General features: G+C 48.8%; 1 protein-coding gene across 13 annotated transcripts in view; it reads right to left on the reverse strand.

The window, feature by feature from the left end:
- Positions 1-17,147, reverse strand: part of NEB (nebulin) — a 211,709-nt gene that overhangs the window by 4,489 nt on the left and 190,073 nt on the right. For 11 of the 13 annotated variants that reach the window (XM_076068129.1, XM_032957177.2, XM_032957174.2 and 8 more), the window contains 9 exons: positions 15,107-15,199; positions 13,891-13,983; positions 12,872-12,964; positions 11,439-11,531; positions 9,653-9,745; positions 7,135-7,242; positions 3,720-3,906; positions 2,743-2,835; positions 1,145-1,294 (listed from right to left, as the gene is read on the reverse strand). In XM_076068129.1, the coding sequence (XP_075924244.1) occupies positions 1,145-1,294; positions 2,743-2,835; positions 3,720-3,906; positions 7,135-7,242; positions 9,653-9,745; positions 11,439-11,531; positions 12,872-12,964; positions 13,891-13,983; positions 15,107-15,199 (1,003 nt within the window). The remainder of the gene's footprint in view (positions 1-1,144; positions 1,295-2,742; positions 2,836-3,719; positions 3,907-7,134; positions 7,243-9,652; positions 9,746-11,438; positions 11,532-12,871; positions 12,965-13,890; positions 13,984-15,106; positions 15,200-17,147) is intronic. The other 2 variants (XM_032957168.2, XM_032957173.2) reach the window with 1 other exon arrangement.

The raw sequence follows: 17,147 nt of genomic DNA on the forward strand, positions 1-17,147 counted from the left end.
AACATCGTGCTTTAGAATTAAACGGACGTTTTGAAGATGTTTCTGCAGATGAGTGAGATTTTCTTACTGCAGTACTAAATACGTGAATGCTACAGGGGTCGAATGGTAATGATGGTGATGCAGGGCCATGTGTGGGTGGCGACGTTATCAATACTTCGAGTCTTCAGTGTGCGGTATGTACGTATGTATTCGCTGAACTTCTTTCGAGCCGTACGTAGCCAACCATGCTCATCAGAGGTGCAGTGTAATGTGGGTGGGATTCACACGGAATCCCGGCACCCCCGAGCCTACCCAGCACGACAAAGCACAGGAGGCGCCAGGTTTGTTTCTCAACCGCAGAAGCCGAGCCGCGCAACTGACGTCACGTGGAATGAACGAGTTGGGACGCGTGTCGAAGGGCCAAATTTGATCAATTATCAGCAAATTACTCAATTGTAATACTGTATGTGTGTTGAACTTATTTTGCACTGAACGAAGCCAACTGTGTGAATCGGAGGTGCGGGATGTATGCTTGTTTGCCGAGGCTTTCCTGGGCAAACAAGCAAAATAATAGATTATGCTGTTTTCTCCCCATGTACAGACTGACATCGCACTCATGGATAAAAATGAATAATCCTGGCCCTGCTTGGCCCCAATTCAGATTCAAATCTCGCCACTGTGGGCACGACGGTGGCAAGATGTTAACTACCTCACCTGGTATACAAAACGCCTGAATATTTGAAGTTTTCGGTGTCTCTCTCCCTGTGGTGACATGGATTTTTCTCCTGGTCCTCTGGGTTTACCCTCCACATTTAAAAAACATGTATTTCGAGTATTTGGCTGCTTTAAATTTCCACGTGATAAGCCACTTTGCTGAGCTATAATTTGCGGCCAGTTCGCTTCTGACAAAGAGCTACGCAGCTCAGTGGGCCTTAACTGTTCAAATAAAAAGTAAAACACAGTTTAGTTTGTATCGTTTCGTTTTCGATGCGTCTCAAAAGGTGGTTTTCGGTATGCGGTACGGTTCCGGCCCGGCTCGACAAATAGCCAGCGGAATACGCACGCATGCCCCGAGGGCTTCTGGCGCCGACGGCTCTGCCCGCGTGTACCGGTGGGGAAAGGGGGCAGCCCGCGGGGCCGCGTGCGTGCGCAGTGGGGCCGGTACCGCTGGCGCTGGCGCTGGCGTAGAAGGCGTTGTTGCTGTAGTAGGAGTAGTTTCGTTCGAGCTCGGAGCCCTCAGAGCGCTCGTCGCCTGTGCTGATGCTCAGGGCGCTCGCGGAGCGAGAATGCTCGCGGCTCCGGCGTTGCGCTTGCACTGTTGCGGAGAAGGGGGGGGGGGGGGGGTGGGGAACGAATATTAATTGGCATAGAAATAACAAGGAGCGCTACATGTGAGAATTCGTGTCAATTATTCTGGTTGTTGCCCGGTAAGCTGGGCCATGGGTTTCAAGGGTTCTGACGCGGCGGTGCTGAGATCCTGGGATAAAAAAAAAAAACGTGTTTCGGCCAGCCGCCCGTGAAAGAAAAAACAGATTCTCAACTGTCGTCATTGTTGATGGTCTCGGCTCAATCACCGATGAACACACAAATCATATTCAATTTGATTGCCATGGGACAAGGACTCTCTGTAGGGTACTTGAAAGGTGTGACGCCCCAATGTAGCCAAGAGCCCAATTGAAGTCACTTTGTAAAGTAGTTCTGTCACATCACCTTCCACAGACCATTTCCTGGCTACAATACCAGTTGTAAGTGTTCTGAACATGAATGACTGCAACTGATAACATGACGCCACTGAGCTTTAGCTGGCAAAATAAAACAAAGTTTCGTTTAAGGTAAAACATTGTATTCTAGTGATTTTCTTACCTTTCCTATACTATTGGTTTTTTATTGTTTGTTGTGGTAACTTTCTGACCTGCCCCTGCTGGACATCTGTGAAAAAGAGCATCATAGCTCATCAGATTTCTCCACAATAAAGATTATAATTCTGATGAAGGGAAAGAGCAGAGAGGCGTCTGTGGGCAGTACAACAAGTAGGTTTCTGAGCTATCTGTGCAGAGCGTGAGTGTTATTCAGGCACGCCAGCTTTGTTGCACGTGCAAAGGGAATTGGCCGATCATTCCAAACAGATTCATCCCTAAGGCATTTGAGATTCAGTAGGGCTTTATATGATAAGTAAATCGTCTTATTACTCTAAATAAATACGTGGACAATGGTGAGGCTAGACACATTAGTTGAACAAACCTAATAAAGGTAGCAATACCATGCAAATAAACCGACGGAGCATGTATAATGGTTTATACTGTGGTGTGCATGTCATATTATTTTATAGTTGTGAAACAATAACAAGCTTACAATGTGTCTCATAAGTGCGTTCTGATCATAACACAGACTGACCACAGTTCTTATTCATGTTAAAGTCGTCTCAAAAGCTTAGGAAAGCCATAAATGCAAAAGAATATCGGCACATCCAGAACCACAGCGCCTTTCAAAGTATTATTTGTGACGTCTCAAATGTGCTTGTCATAACCAATTTCGAGCCACTGTGGTTGCACAGTTGGGCCACACATGGGCATATGCAACAAACTCAGAGAAATGGAATGGCGGTGACCATTGAAGCGTTACAGAGTGCATACAAAGCGTGTGCACGGGACGTACGTGGGGCGTACGCGCGGAGACGGGCAGCTGTGGGTTCGGGAGCAGAGGAGGAGGGAGGGGTGATGTGGGTAGTGAACGGCGATAGGCAAAGAGGAGGAGCAAGCTCACCATTCATCAGATACAGGCTCTTGGACTGGATGTTGTCCTCCGCAGGGTCGTAGTCAAAAATGGATCCAGGGTTGGTACGCCACACACGCAGGTCTGAGGGCACGGAGACAAACGTCAGAGGCGGAGAGAGGCTACGGGGCGTAGGTTAAGCGTGGCAACGCGGCCAAGGCGCGACTCCAGACGTCATCGGCGGCATTGAAATAATTTTACTACTGTGGCTTTTTGTTTACGGTCTCCCGCAAGTATGCACAATAACCGCGGCACCTAAACTCTGGAACTCCTTGCCCTTTGAGGTCAGGACTTCCAAGGCACTACAAATCTGGACTAAAAACACATCTGTTTAAAATGGCTTTCTCTCTCTTTAGTTTTTCAAACGTCTTTCTCACTTCTTCCTTTGGTTGACGTTAAACTATTTCCGCCTTTTCAGCCATAGCGCCCTGATGAGAACGGTTGTTTAAGGGTGCTTTATACATTTTAATTATTACTATTATTGTACACAACCGTGCTCATGGACACAAAGACCCACTGTATAGCCTTTTTGGGGCAAGTGCTATTAGCGCACACCACTGAAGGCCGGCACGGCATAGGAGGGGGTGGGTGGCCAAACACCACGCCCGGCCGCCTTTGTCTCCCTAGTGGCGATATTTACACATCGTACCAGCTACTCATTTGAGGCTGAGTCGACCGAGGGGACCGCCCAGGACCCGGTTCAGATAATCGTCACCACTGGGTGTTGGCCGTGAGCGGGAATCGAACCTGGGACGCCAGGTTCATAGCGCAGCGCACTAACCGCTACACTACCGCTCCACACACACGCGCACACACACGCGCGCACACACACGCGCACACACACGCGCACACACACGCGCACACACAAGCGCACACACACGCGCACACACACGCGCACACACACGCGCACACACGCGCACACACGCACACACACACGCGCACACACACACGCGCACACACACACGCACCGGCAGTGGTCTCCTGCTCGGCCTCAAGGCGCCGCTGCTCGATCTCCACGGTGCGCCGCTGGATGCCGCGGTAGCTGATGTCGCTCACGTCACGCGTGTTGCGCTTGACGCGCTCCGTGATGGGGTCGTCCACCACGGCCGTGAAGCCCTTGGCCTTGATGCGCTCAAAGTCCTCGTGGTACTTGACCTGCGCGGCGTGACAGCGGGCGACGCGGGGTCAGGGAACGCAGTGGGCGACTCAACGGACGGCCGTGGCGCCTCCAACCACGGCATCTGCAGTACGAGTCATGGAGGTCACAACTTTGTAGCTAAGCATCCCAGTAGCGAAGGTGAAGGCAGCAGGTGCAGCCCTGCAATTCCTTACTCACGCCACTGCTGGCGGAAAGGGTTTCCCTCGAGGGAGCTCTAGGGAAATGCTCTCGAGAGTATTTTTGTCTAGTCCTCCACGCTGGCCAGATGTCTTGGAAGATGTTGGAGCACCCACACTTTCCCCCCGCCACCATACGCGGCCTGCCGATCAACTCGCTGCTGTTTGAGACAAGTTACACTGCGGGGTGGGGCGGGGGGGGGAATTCAAGGAGCTTGTGCCATCGTTTCAACCGCCATGGCAAGCAGATCCACCCGGTGACCTGTGGGCTCATCCTAAGTTATTTAACAAAGTGTAATTTTAATGGGGAATTTGTATCAGATTTAAATTTGCACATTTCTCAATAATGACCATTGAATGTAATTGGAATAAAAAAAAAACGGTTGCCAAAGGGAACTATTGAATACACGTACCGTGGTTTTGAAGTTATCATTAAGACTGCTGAGTTTCAATTTTAACTGATTAACCCCAATAAAACAGTCAAATTACCAAAACAATTAACACCGGTGTTTATCCAACGAACAATGATGGTTGCTGCATTTGTGTTGAAATCACCAAATAACCCAGATTTATGAACACCTTCAGACAACTAGGAAATAACAATAAATACAGGACAACAGGACCTTTTCCGAATATGCGTTGCTAAAGTAAAACGAACGGTGTAAATTCATGACTTAATTATATTGCTTCCCCGGGCATATGCCCGGTGAAAGAAAATACATCTTGAAATTTCCCACTGGGATCCCAGTGCGATCTCCAAATCTACGCCAGTCAAGTCTTTCTCCACTCTGCTTTCATTATAAAGCAGTATTGAGGATGCCTGTGGTGAGTTTTTATTGTCATCACTGTGCAGCAGAGTGCTTGTTTAGGTGACACGCAACGGCACTGTTGAACGCGTTGCTCCATTGGTCCGATGTTAACCACATAGTAACCATCAGCAGATGCAAGCCTTCTTAACAAGTGATCATAAAATTTCAGTCAGGAGTTCCATTGTCGAACCTTGCTGTTATTCTTTAGCTTGGTGCCAAGTGGGCCCCTATAATGAACGCAGCAACCGCAGAAAAACTAAAACTAGACTAAACTTTTTTTTATTTTACCAGGTAACACCCACTGAGCTATATAGCTCTTTTTGAGAAGCGACCTGGCCACAAATGATAGCTCAACAAGGTGGCTCATCATGTGGAAGTTTATAGCAGCCAAATATTCTAAACGCACGTTTCTAAATTGCGGAGGGAAAAACTGGAGGGCCCAGAGAAAAATCCGAGTGACCACGGGGAGAACACGCAAACTCAAAATATTCATTAGTCGTCAGGGTTGAGTTCGAACCCACGACCTCCTGTATACCGCGCAAGGACACTGCAACAGCCCTCTGTACGTATGTTGAACTTCTTTCGCACCATATGTAGCCAACCATAATAGAGGTTTTTGGGTTATATCGTATAAATATATGTGTGGTTAAAACCCGTCACCACCCAACACAGCCAACTAGTAAGGGTTGTCACATAAACAGAACGTGGCCAATTCGTCACTAGTATAGCACACCGGTGTGTTGGAGAGCCAAGCCACGACATTTACAATCTGAGTACGACGTTTCGCCAGTAATTACAACTAGCTTCATCAGGCGACAGCCAGATTTGTGGAGAAGTCTTACTGTTTCGTTCCTTATATAGAGGCGTAGATGTGGTGACCACACTTCTGTGCTCTTGCACAATGTGGCGGGGGGGAGGATTACTGAGGCAAAATGTTAAAGAAGCGCTGCAAATGAACAGTTATAATGATGCACAAATCAACAGGGCATTGAATACCAAAAAAAAAACAAATAACAAGAGCATTAAAACTGCCCAAGTAAGTAAAACGATGAAAATACCGTACATTACGGGAGTAACCGCTAAACTAGCCAGATATTTGGAAAAACAAAACATCCGAGTCAGATTTGGCACAGTACATAAAATACAGAATTTAATATCTGGTACAAAAGATGTATTACCGAAGCTATCAACAGAAGGTGTGTACAGGATTAACTGCACGTGTGATAAATGTTATGTTGGGCAAACAAAACGAAAGATCAGCACGAGACTGAAAGAACATCAGATAAATATTAAATTCTCCCAAATGCAACTGTCAGCAGTAGCAGAACACCCGTGCCAACAAGGACACTCAATTGATTTTAATAATGTTGAAGTGTTGTGCAAAACTAGCTACTACTGGCCAAGACTAATTAGAGAATCTACCGAAATTGAAAGAAATCAAAATAACTTTAACCGTTCGGATAGCTACCATCTTAGTGCTGCGTGGAAGCGAATAATCAAATAATACATTATTTAAATGCATGCCTACAAAGGGCAGCGTACATCAATAGGGATTACCGTTGGTAGGGCTATTTTAATAAACACAATAGACAGGAAGGACAAGTTCAAACGGCTCGCATAATGCACATGCATAATGTACGTTGCCTCAGTAATTCCGCCCCCCCCCCCAACATTGTGCAAGAGCGCAGCTGCGTGGTCACCACATCTACGCCTCTATATAAGGAACGAAACAGTAATACTACTCTAAATCTGACTGTTGCCTGATGAAGCTAGTTGTAATTACTGGCGAAACGTCGTATTCAGTTTGTAAATGTTGTGGCTTGGCTCTCCAACACACCGGTGTGCTGTGCTAGTGACGAATTGGCCACGTTTTGTTTACGTGACAACCCTTACTAGTTGGCTGTGTCGGGTGGTGGCGGGTTTAACGACACATTTATATATTTCCGCGATCCAACCCAAAAACCTCTATTATGGATGATATTGGTCGCGAAAGCCTACGTGTTAAACATATGTAGCCAACCACGCTAATCAGAGGTGCGGGGGAAGGACAACAGAATAAACACAAAAAAGCAGCTCTAAAGAAATACGTTTCTAATCTCTGTGTTACTGCCCGTGTGCTGGTCTACCTAGTCAAATATCACAAGGCATGGCTACGGAACGAATGTTGAGGAGACCCATGGTTGCAGTCCTTCACCAGGCCCCACCAGGATGTTACCGCGTGCGGGGCCGCGCTCATTACCAGTGAGAAGTTGCGCTGGTTCTCGCGCACGCGCCGCATCTCAGGCGTGTCGAGCAGGCAGCTGGCGCGGCCCTGCATCTCCCTCCTGGAGTGGTCGGCGTACAGAACCTGGCGCGCGCGAGGGGTCGCGGGAGACAGAATGGTGACGCGGCCGCTAAAGTCTCGCAATGCCTATCGGCGTACCGCTTACGCGTTATGGCACGAGGGTCATTTTTTCACTTCGGGAATCAGGATATTTATTGATACTGGAGGAATCTGATGATGGCCAGTAGGTTTCACAGATGTCCAGTTGGCATCACGTGGTCCGTGGGCCAGAGCAGAAATGTGGCGTCACCAAATGTCCATAGTGCCGACGTGTTTATACGGCCAACAAGAGCGAATCTTTGTAAACTCACTCAACTCAAATGGTGATCGCACAATCCGCCCTGTTGTTTGGCAATGTATAAAAATTGGAAACGCTAAAGAAGATGCCACCCCAGGTGATACCGATAAGAGAGAAATTTGCTCTATGCTCATGGACTAAATGGGAGCAGTGGTGGCCTCATGTAGTCTAACACGCTGACGCAAGGGTTCACGGATCAGGGACATTTGTGGTATATCCCATACTGGGATACCGGGAGGTGGGCGGGAGACAGCTGCACAGCAAATTAGTCCGTGAGCCCATCTGTGCTCACATTTAAATAAGCAGACAACACAGCCTCCTTCCCAGATTTGGCCCTCAACATAAAACAAAGTATTATTTACACATCCTATCAGTCACCACGGTGGTCTTCTGGCAGTACACAATTTCAGAAGCATTGATTCAACACAATCATACTCTGGACCGGTTTTGACATGCAGTGCCTCATCAGCAGAGTCAGGCTTGCCTGAACAAAATGCTGGTGAACTGCCAGATGTTGTTTATCCGATGCATAAACCTATATAATATATATATAAAAAAAAAGAATCTCATCTTATCTTAACGTAATTTATATAGTGCCTTAACTAAGGCGCTTTACAGGGAATTCAGAACTATACAACATGTGAATGAAACAGTGGAGATGGAAGTGAATAAAATCGATGAGAGGAAGCAATGGGTGGCAAATCTGTGATGCGTGAGTTTGGTGAAAGTGAAATTGATTAAAGTAAATGACGATGATGAATGGATTAAATGGATGGGGTTAATGAGTGACAGTCGATGACTGATAATATGAAGAGGGAAAAGTAATGGTGGTGGTTATGAAGGAGTAGATTAAGGGGGGCGGGGGGTCATAACTTAGGGAATAAGAAGTGAGTTTTGAGCAAGCAGCCGAAAGTAGTGAGCGAAGGTGACTGCTTAAATCATACAACACAACACAAAACTAGGCAGCGGAGTCCGAATTGCAGCGTGGAATTCAGAGAAACCTTCGAGGAAAGAGATAACGTGGAGCGGTTTCAGGTTCACAAGATGGTGCCACAGGGTGGCCCCGTATTATAGCATGCTGCTCCTGCCAAGCGTCATGCTGTCTTTCCAGCATGTGTTTGGCATTTTCTGGCCCAGGGAGAAATTGAACACTGCCAGTGTTCAGTTCAAAACGGTATCAATTTACGAGTGCATTGCCCCTTCTGAATTCGTTACACTAAAACCTAGTCGAGGCTTTTGTTATTCATGGCCAATCCACTAATATTCTTTCGTGGGCCACAATTAAATTGCCTGCTTTCTATAATAAATAATGTATAATTTTCCGAAATATACCACTTTAATGATCTGCAAATGGTAACAGGAAGACTGGCTGGGAGCGGTGCCAGATTAAGGGGAGTTGGAACCCTTTGTGCATGTATTTATACGTACGCACAGCCCTTCTGTCAATCCACTGCTGGATGAGGGCCCCTCTCCATGCTGTGCGAGTCATGGGGATCGCTCGACCATACTTCACCACTCTGGTCGGTCTAGGCTGGTGTAGGTGGCGAGCGCAGACGCGGGCGCATGGAAGTGCAGTGTAACAACGAATGCTGCTGCACTGCCCCCTGCTGCCCACCATGTAACTCTATTACAACTTGTGCGTGATGGCCGCCCATTTCAGGCGATATCCAGGCTCAACACGTGCTGAGTTTTTTCTGAGATCTGACGAGATGGGGCACACTCCAGGCGATTGAGTCCCACAAGGTGGGACCCTTTTTACCTGTCTAGGAACTACCGCCACCCCACACCCAAACTAGTGGGGGAGTGCTATAGGCACACACTTTTTGAGAGCCTCTATCAGCGCAGGAGCCCCTGCAACTTTTTGCCAGAAATGCCATTGGGTTAATGTGGCCCATTATGACGCAAGCCGCGGTAGGTGCCCCTGCACTGTTCCCGTTTTGGTGCAACGTGCACCGATGCCTACGCGCAAAATAAAGATTGACCGATCGATTGAGGTGTGCGTCACCAGCGGAGCGACCAAGGAAGAGGCAATGGCACGGCCCCGACGGTACTCTCTCGAGAAGTCGCGATGCCGCGACGGGGGGAGCAGCGAGCGCCCCCCCCCCCCCCGGCCCCCCGGCACACAACTGGGCGTACCGCGCTGACGTTTCCCTGAGCGCGCTTCACGCGCTCCGTGTCCATGGTGGCGTTGATCGGGGTCATTTTCGCGAGCTGCTCCTTGTATTTCACCTGCAAGGCAAGCGAGGCGTGCGGATTACAAACACCCAGCTTTACTTATAGTCAGGCAATGCTTTCGGATGCTTTGAGGTTACTCTGTACTGTAATGGACCTGTACTTAATAAGGATGAGTTTTGCACGATGTGCTCCCCTCTTGAGTGAAAAGAGAGGGAATGTTACAGAGCAGGACAAATCAAGAGACGTAGCGCAAAGTAAACCATGGGTACAGGCAGTGGCCAATACCTACAGCGACTCTCAGCAGAAGCAAGCACGCACCGTTTTCGACTAGTTTCCTAAACCACAGCCAGCATGAATGGCCAAAAAGATGGAACCAATATGAAAGCAATCGTATGTAAAGCAATCAATAGAAATACATCATCATTGTAGCTCGGTTCATTTATCAGTGTTTGCTTTAGTTTAACGCGAATTGTCAATGCTGTGGATGTGCTGAAGTAATAACTAATTGGCACATTTTGTTAACGTGTCAAACCTTACTAACTGGATGTGTCGGGTGGTGGTGGGTTCATGACAAATTTATATTGACGGGATCAAACCCAAATACCTTTATTATGAGTATTTTCCTCGTGAAAGTTTTCAATGGGTAGCACTCCAAGACTGATTGATTAACGTGCAAACGTCGCAGGTTTGTGCGGTGTTCTGACGCCGCTGACTTCTAGATCTGAACTCCGGAGAGCAATAGGTGTTATGAAGGATCCGAGTAAAGTCATCTCCACGGAGATCACGTGGAGACATTTACAGACGTTTACGGACCCACGACGAAAGCGATTTCCGATAAGAGCCTTCGCCCGTCATCGCTTTGTTGCTCTGCGGCTCGCTAGGATCCATCATATTATCGATGCAAGATCCTCCTCTATGAAAGCAACCCTCGGATGCGAACGGCCGGTTCGAATGGATGACGACACAATCGAGAATCGCTCGCCCTCTGTAATTTCACACGGGAGCGAACTTCGCTGGGCAACGTGTTATAAAAAGTGGCGTCTGAAAATCAAAACACCACCGCGATGTTTGCAGAATAATATAAAGAATACATGTGTGTAAAATTTCACCTTGTCACGCGCAGCGCAACATTCGCTCGCTCTCGTGGAGAGAGAGAGAGAGACCCAGCGGCGCGAGGAACCACAGACGAGGGCGAAGGCAGTCACATGGTGAGCCGGCGCCAACAATTTCACAAGCTCTGCGGCCCTCTATATATCAAGGTGCTATCGATCAATTAATAAGTGTTTACATGTGGGAGGAAACCCGAGCACCCAGATAAAACCCATGCGTTCGAGGGGACAACGCTCTATCCCATAAGGGCGGAACCGGTGGCGTCCAAATTTTTCCTGTGCTGCCTTCTCCCGGCGAGCCAGGGTATGGCACCTCCTCGACGCCCACAGGTAAGGGCGTTTCGTGACATTCGTGCGGTGATCCACCAATCCTCGCTGCTGCCCTCCACAGTGTTGAGTTACGGGCGACGTGAATAATCACCTTTCCCTCTAATTGGTAGTTAAAGTGACGTGAGCCTTCGGTTGTATCTATGTAGTTGAACTTCTTCAGCAACGTACGTAGCCAAACCGCGCTCATCAGAGGTGCGGGGGGGGGGGAAGAACAACAAACGCCGATCGAGGCCGTAGCGTGACCGCGAGTGAAGGCGCGTCACGTGGATGGTGTGTTGGGTGCACGCGGAGCGGGCTTGAGGACTCACCATGCTGATCAGCTTTTGGTTCTCTCGTGCGCGCTGGTACTCGGGCGAGTCCGCCACCACCGTGGCTGTGCCGATTTGTTCCTTGTATTTAATCTGTAGGGGGGCGAACAGGGCGTGCGAGCGGTTACAGAGCGATCGACTATAAACACGGGCACTCACGTGCGGGCAGGCATGATGTCGTTAACACTCTACAGTGGCAGATGGGCGAAACGACGTACTCGAATTATAAATGTTGTGGGTTTACTCTCTGTGCTGTACTAGCAACGAATTGGCATGTTTCGTTTACGTGGCAAATCTTACTAATTGGCTGTGGTTTTCAGTTTCAGTTTATTTATTTTGGTATAGCCCTGTGAGCCATTCGGCTCTTGAATCGGGTGCAACCACAACAAAAAAACACACGAACAAGAAAAACATCATAACGTGACTATGTGACTGTGCAAGCAGAAAATCCATGAAAAAAAAACAGCAAAATATTCCTGAAAAAAGCACCGTACACCAACGCTGTGTGCAAAAAATCCCAGTGGTGCTGGCGACGGTGGGAAGATTGGTGGTTGTTGGTGTTTGCGGTGGCGACGGTGGGAAGAGTGGTGGTTGTTGGTGTTTGCTGTGTAGACGGTGGGTAGAGTGGTGGTTGTTGGTGTTTGCAGTGGCGACGTTGAGAAGAGTGGTGGTTGTTGGTGTTTGCGGTGGCGGTGGTGGGAAGAGTGGTGGTTGTTGGTGTTTGCTGTGGCGACGGTGGGAAGAGTGGTGGTTGTTGGTGTTTGCTGTGGCGACGGTGGGAAGAGTGGTGGTTGTGGTTTTTGGTATTTGCGGTGGCGACGGTGGGAAGAGTGGTGGTTTTTGGTGTTTGCTGTGGCGGCAGTGGGAAGAGTGGTGGTTGTGGTTTTTGGTGTTTGCTGTGGCGGCAGTGAGAAGAGTGGTGGTTGTTGGTGTTTGCGGTGGCGACGGTGGGAAGAGTGGTGGTTGTGGTTGTTGGTGTTTGCGGTGGCGGCAGTGAGAAGAGTGGTGGTTGTGGTTGTTGGTGTTTGCGGTGGCGACGGTGGCGCAGCGGTTCGTGCTACACCGCGCTACGATTCTGGCCACCCAAGTTCGATTCCCGCTCACAATCAATAACAGTGGTGAATATTTGAACTGCTTCTGAGCCTCCCCGAAGTCGACTCAGCCTCAAATGAGCACTTGGTGCGGTGTGTAAACATCACCGCCAGGGAGACAAAGGCAGCCTGGCATGGTGCTGGCCAAGCACCCCCTCGTGTGTCGTGGTGCTACTCGCTAACAACATTTGCCTCAACAGTCTTTTACAGGCTACACGGGGGGGGGGGGGATCTTGGTCTTCATTTGTGGGTGGCGATGAAACGCGAGGCGGTGGACGATGTCGGTGCTGGGGCCTCGGTGGGGGGTGAATGGAGCGGCGCTGGACGGACGGACGGTCTTACCGAGCTGATGTGATCCTGAGTTTGCTTCACGCGGCGGATCTCCGGCGTGTCTTTAAGTGAGGTGCCGGCCTTAATTTGGTCCTTGTACAAAACCTTGCAACACAAAGCACTTGTGTAAACTTGTGCACACACACACACACACAATGCGCAAACAATTGCATGTTTAATGACCTTCAATATAACCATGAAATTAACCCGAGGGCGCATTAATAGTGAAATTTAAATAATGTCATTCCATTATAGAAGCACACATGAAGGGCAAACACCTGAAGGTAAATAAGACATTAGATAAAGTGATTCGTATGTGGATTAAAACTAGGATTGGGAATTATGTTCCTTCTCGATGGTGCAGAAAGATGAGATGCAGCCAGTGTAATTATGAAGTCTACCCATGCAGCGAGGCATCATTTGAATACACCAGCTCTACGTGTCATAATGCCAGCCCTGGTTTAGCCAGGGTGTGCCTGAATAAATGTGCTCTTCAAAATCCCAATTAAAACCCATAACTACAAAAGCACAAACTCATGGTAACCTGCACTAATGAATTGGTAACATGCAATACATTGACAAAGTGTGAAATCTGACACGCGAGTTTAACGAACAACAAATAAATGACCCAACTTTATTTTGTAAATTTGGACAGTGGACGTATACATAGATTACTTTCACGCGGCCTATTATACAAGGAAACATGGTCGATGCCATAACTTGCTTCATGGGTAATGCTGTTGGTGTTTTTCTGATAAGCCATTTTTATATTTTTTTCAAGAGCAGACGGTTGGGGCAGGGACGGCGATTAACAAGACGTGCGATTGACGCAGCGCGTCACTGCACCCTCGCGATTAGGGAACGGACGAGAGCACCTGGACTCGCTCGGGGGACAAGGCATGTCAAAGCGGAGCGAAGGCAATAGGGGGATAACGGGCAGGCAGGGAGGGAGGAGTAATGTCGTTTTTAAAAAAAAAAAAATCACAGAGTGTGGACTGGGGGGTAATTTGTAAGTGGGTGCGGATGGGTACCGAGCTGATGTTCTTCTGAGTGGCCCGGACGCGCTGCAACTCCGGCGTGTCGTTCACAGCGGTGCCCGATTTGATTCCTTCCTTGTACAAAACCTGTGATTGTTTGCAACGGGCACACGCACGCAACGGGCACGTACACGCAACGGGCACGCGCACGCAACGGGCGCACACGCACGCAACGGGCACACGCACGTACGCAACAGGCACACGGACACGCGCAACGGGCACGCGCACTCAACGGGCACACGCACGCACGCAATGGGCACGCGCACACGTAACCGCACCAAAGCGCAGACACGAACGCGTACGGGAAAGAGCACATTCGGAGCACGTGCGCATTCATTCAAACACGTCCATACCAACACACAACAACAACAACGCACACCAATGCACATATACAGACACACAGACGCGCGGCACCAACGCACATGCAAAATCACGTCACGTGTATGAATACATTCATACCAACGCAGACAGGCACACACACCAAAGCAACCAAGACACACCAACACAGGCGCACAAATAGGAAGACACACACACACCAGCACATCACGTGTACACATAAACATATACCGATACAGACACACACACACACCAACACGGACTCACACACGTGCATGTGCACACAACCATGCAGGCACATTCAAACAGCCACAATGTTACAGACACAAAGGTACCTCAAACGTAGACAGTACATCGATACACATACCAAACGCACACACAGAAACACAGAGTCAGTATCATTGGCAATGTTTTAAGATTCATCTAAGCATTGAATGGGTAACCAAAATATTGTTAAACAAAATAACTGTCATCAGTGATGTGAAGCAGTGTGAATTGAACACGAAGCATCGAGCAGGATTACTAAACACGGTGAGTAGAAATACAAACAAAATAAAAAACGCGTGGCAGATCGCTCGTATTGAAAGCCGAAAGCTGCAAGAGGAACAGAAGACGCTGGCGTGGAACGGTGCGAGCAAACGTAGGGGAGGGGGGGGACACAGAGAGAGAGAGTGGGAAACAAACGTAAAGAGACCGACTGACAGCGGAGTCGAGAGGGCTTTGTTAAAGCGCGGAGAGAAATGCGAGTAGCGACCTGCTGTATAGGAGGCAGGTGCCGAAGGAAAAGCTGTTAGGAGACTGGCAAAGGTGGATGGTGAATAACGACTGTGCGGTGCAGAGGTGGCCCCACGCTTCCGTGGGCTAGGACGAGTACCGAGCTGATGTTCTTTGTGTTTTCCTTAACGCGTCGCAGCTCGGGCGTTGCGTTCACCGAGGTGCCAGCTTTAATGCCTTCCTTGTACAAAACCTTGCGATGGAACCGCGCACATGCACAGGCGTGTGCGCGCGCACACACACACACACACGGCCACAAACGCACGCACGTGCAAGCAACCACGCACGCGAAACGAGTCAATTAGGAGGCCCATCACCCCCCGAAAGTGAATAACACCGCGGGCCTGTCCCCACACCAGAACAAAGTCAATATACGTTCCTTGTTAAAAAGAGATTAAAAAGTGTGCACACATAGGCGGATTAAACTCAGAGCAGGGTATTTCTTGTACCCCTATTCCACTCGCACTTCCGAGCCGTGCCAGCACGGGACCAGCATGGCCATGGGTGGTTTCTCATTGGAATGTTACCGAGCCGAGCCGGAGCGGAGCCGTGCTGCGCCGGCCTCAGCAAGACGTGAATCTGGCTCGGGTCCGAGCCGTGCTAGGGTTGGAGCTAATCTTCTTCTTCTTATCGTGTGGCTGCTGATGTAGATGAGGAGCAACAACTACAATGTCACATTCAGCTGGTCAAGCCAGATCACAACCTCGTCAAGTGGAGCTAATGACGGGTGCTAATGACGGTCTCGTGGCAGTCGGTACAATGCAAACACTGCGTCAACGTGTCATCGCATCATTTAGCGTGCATCTTGACATCACGAATTCCACGTGATGTCAAAGCACGGCTCGGCTCGTGCAATGGAAAAGGAAACCCGTGCTTTGTGAGCCATTGCCGTGCTGGTTCGGCCCGGTCCCAGTACGGCTCGAGATGCACAAGTGGAAAATAGGTAAAATAGACAGTGGGAACAGCACGCAAAGTCAGGGAACTTCAGTTATCTAGTTCAGGTTCACATATTCTTCAAAACAGGTGTGGCAAACCCAGGTACAGGTACATGAAGAGTTTACAAGTTATTACGTGAAGATAAGGGAGAGTGTTACTAGACTAGGGTACCTGCGCTGGCCCACATGTTTGCACAACCGTGTGGCTCTATTCGAGCCAGGTGATGCAACCAGTTTAGGGTTAATATTACATTACACCAGGTTGATTTATGTAGAGCCTAAATGTGTCTGCATATCAAGGCACTGTCCAGGAGCGGAGGGCTTATTTACGTTGTAGAGTAAGTCCTAATATTGTGCTAGAGTACGGTGTTGAATGCAGATGCGTCCATAACCCAACGTAACCTAAAAAAACTAGAAGAGAACAGATGTAACGATGCATTGATTCGTCTATTTAGCTCGCAATACACGCCTAAAATCACGTGTGTGGAGTAATGATGTGTTGTATTTGTGTGTGTTGTATGTAATTGGCTAGGGGGTACACTGCAGCCACTAGAGACCGCGACAGTTACCACAATTTTGAAACATAATAAATTATTGAGTCTAGTTGCAATAATTGAGTTGTTAATCGTTCAAATCCACGCCAAAAAAAACTACGTTTGCACTTGAGCTATAATTTCACAGGATAGTGCGGGGGCACCTTTATCCGTTCATGTAACAACGCTCGCATCACGTGAATAATAAGATAACCGCGGTGTTATAGGATGCCTGATGTTTCATGATCGAGCATGTATTAATGCCACCTATGCTGTAGCAGTTACAGCTGTTATGATGAAACGTAACATTTAGGGAAGCACTTCGAAGTTAGCACGAAATCGGTGTTGCATTGTGTTGCTCCTTGAACAGAAAGAAAAATCACCAGTGACACACAGCCACGGTCAGTTAATGTGAACCCACCCGGACACACCCGCAGCGGTTGAGCTGCCCAGAGTTAAGAGCTAGTTCATGAGCCTCACAAATCAAAACAACAATCCACTCCAACCGCACACACACACGCACGCGCACGCAAGCTCGTTAGCAGTCGTGAGCTGCAAATTGGAACGTTATAGCGCGCGCCAACAGTGCACGAGGAAGCAATTAAAGTTGCGCGGGAAAAAAAAACCGAGTACAGAGAGGGGGAGAGGTGGTTGAGGGGAAAAAAAAGGCGGC

The sequence above is a fragment of the Petromyzon marinus genome, chromosome 19 (genome assembly GCF_048934315.1).
Source record: "Petromyzon marinus isolate PM22_M1 ecotype Great Lakes invasive population chromosome 19, UKy_Petmar_22M1.pri1.0, whole genome shotgun sequence".
In the NCBI taxonomy this organism is placed as follows: domain Eukaryota; kingdom Metazoa; phylum Chordata; class Hyperoartia; order Petromyzontiformes; family Petromyzontidae; genus Petromyzon; species Petromyzon marinus.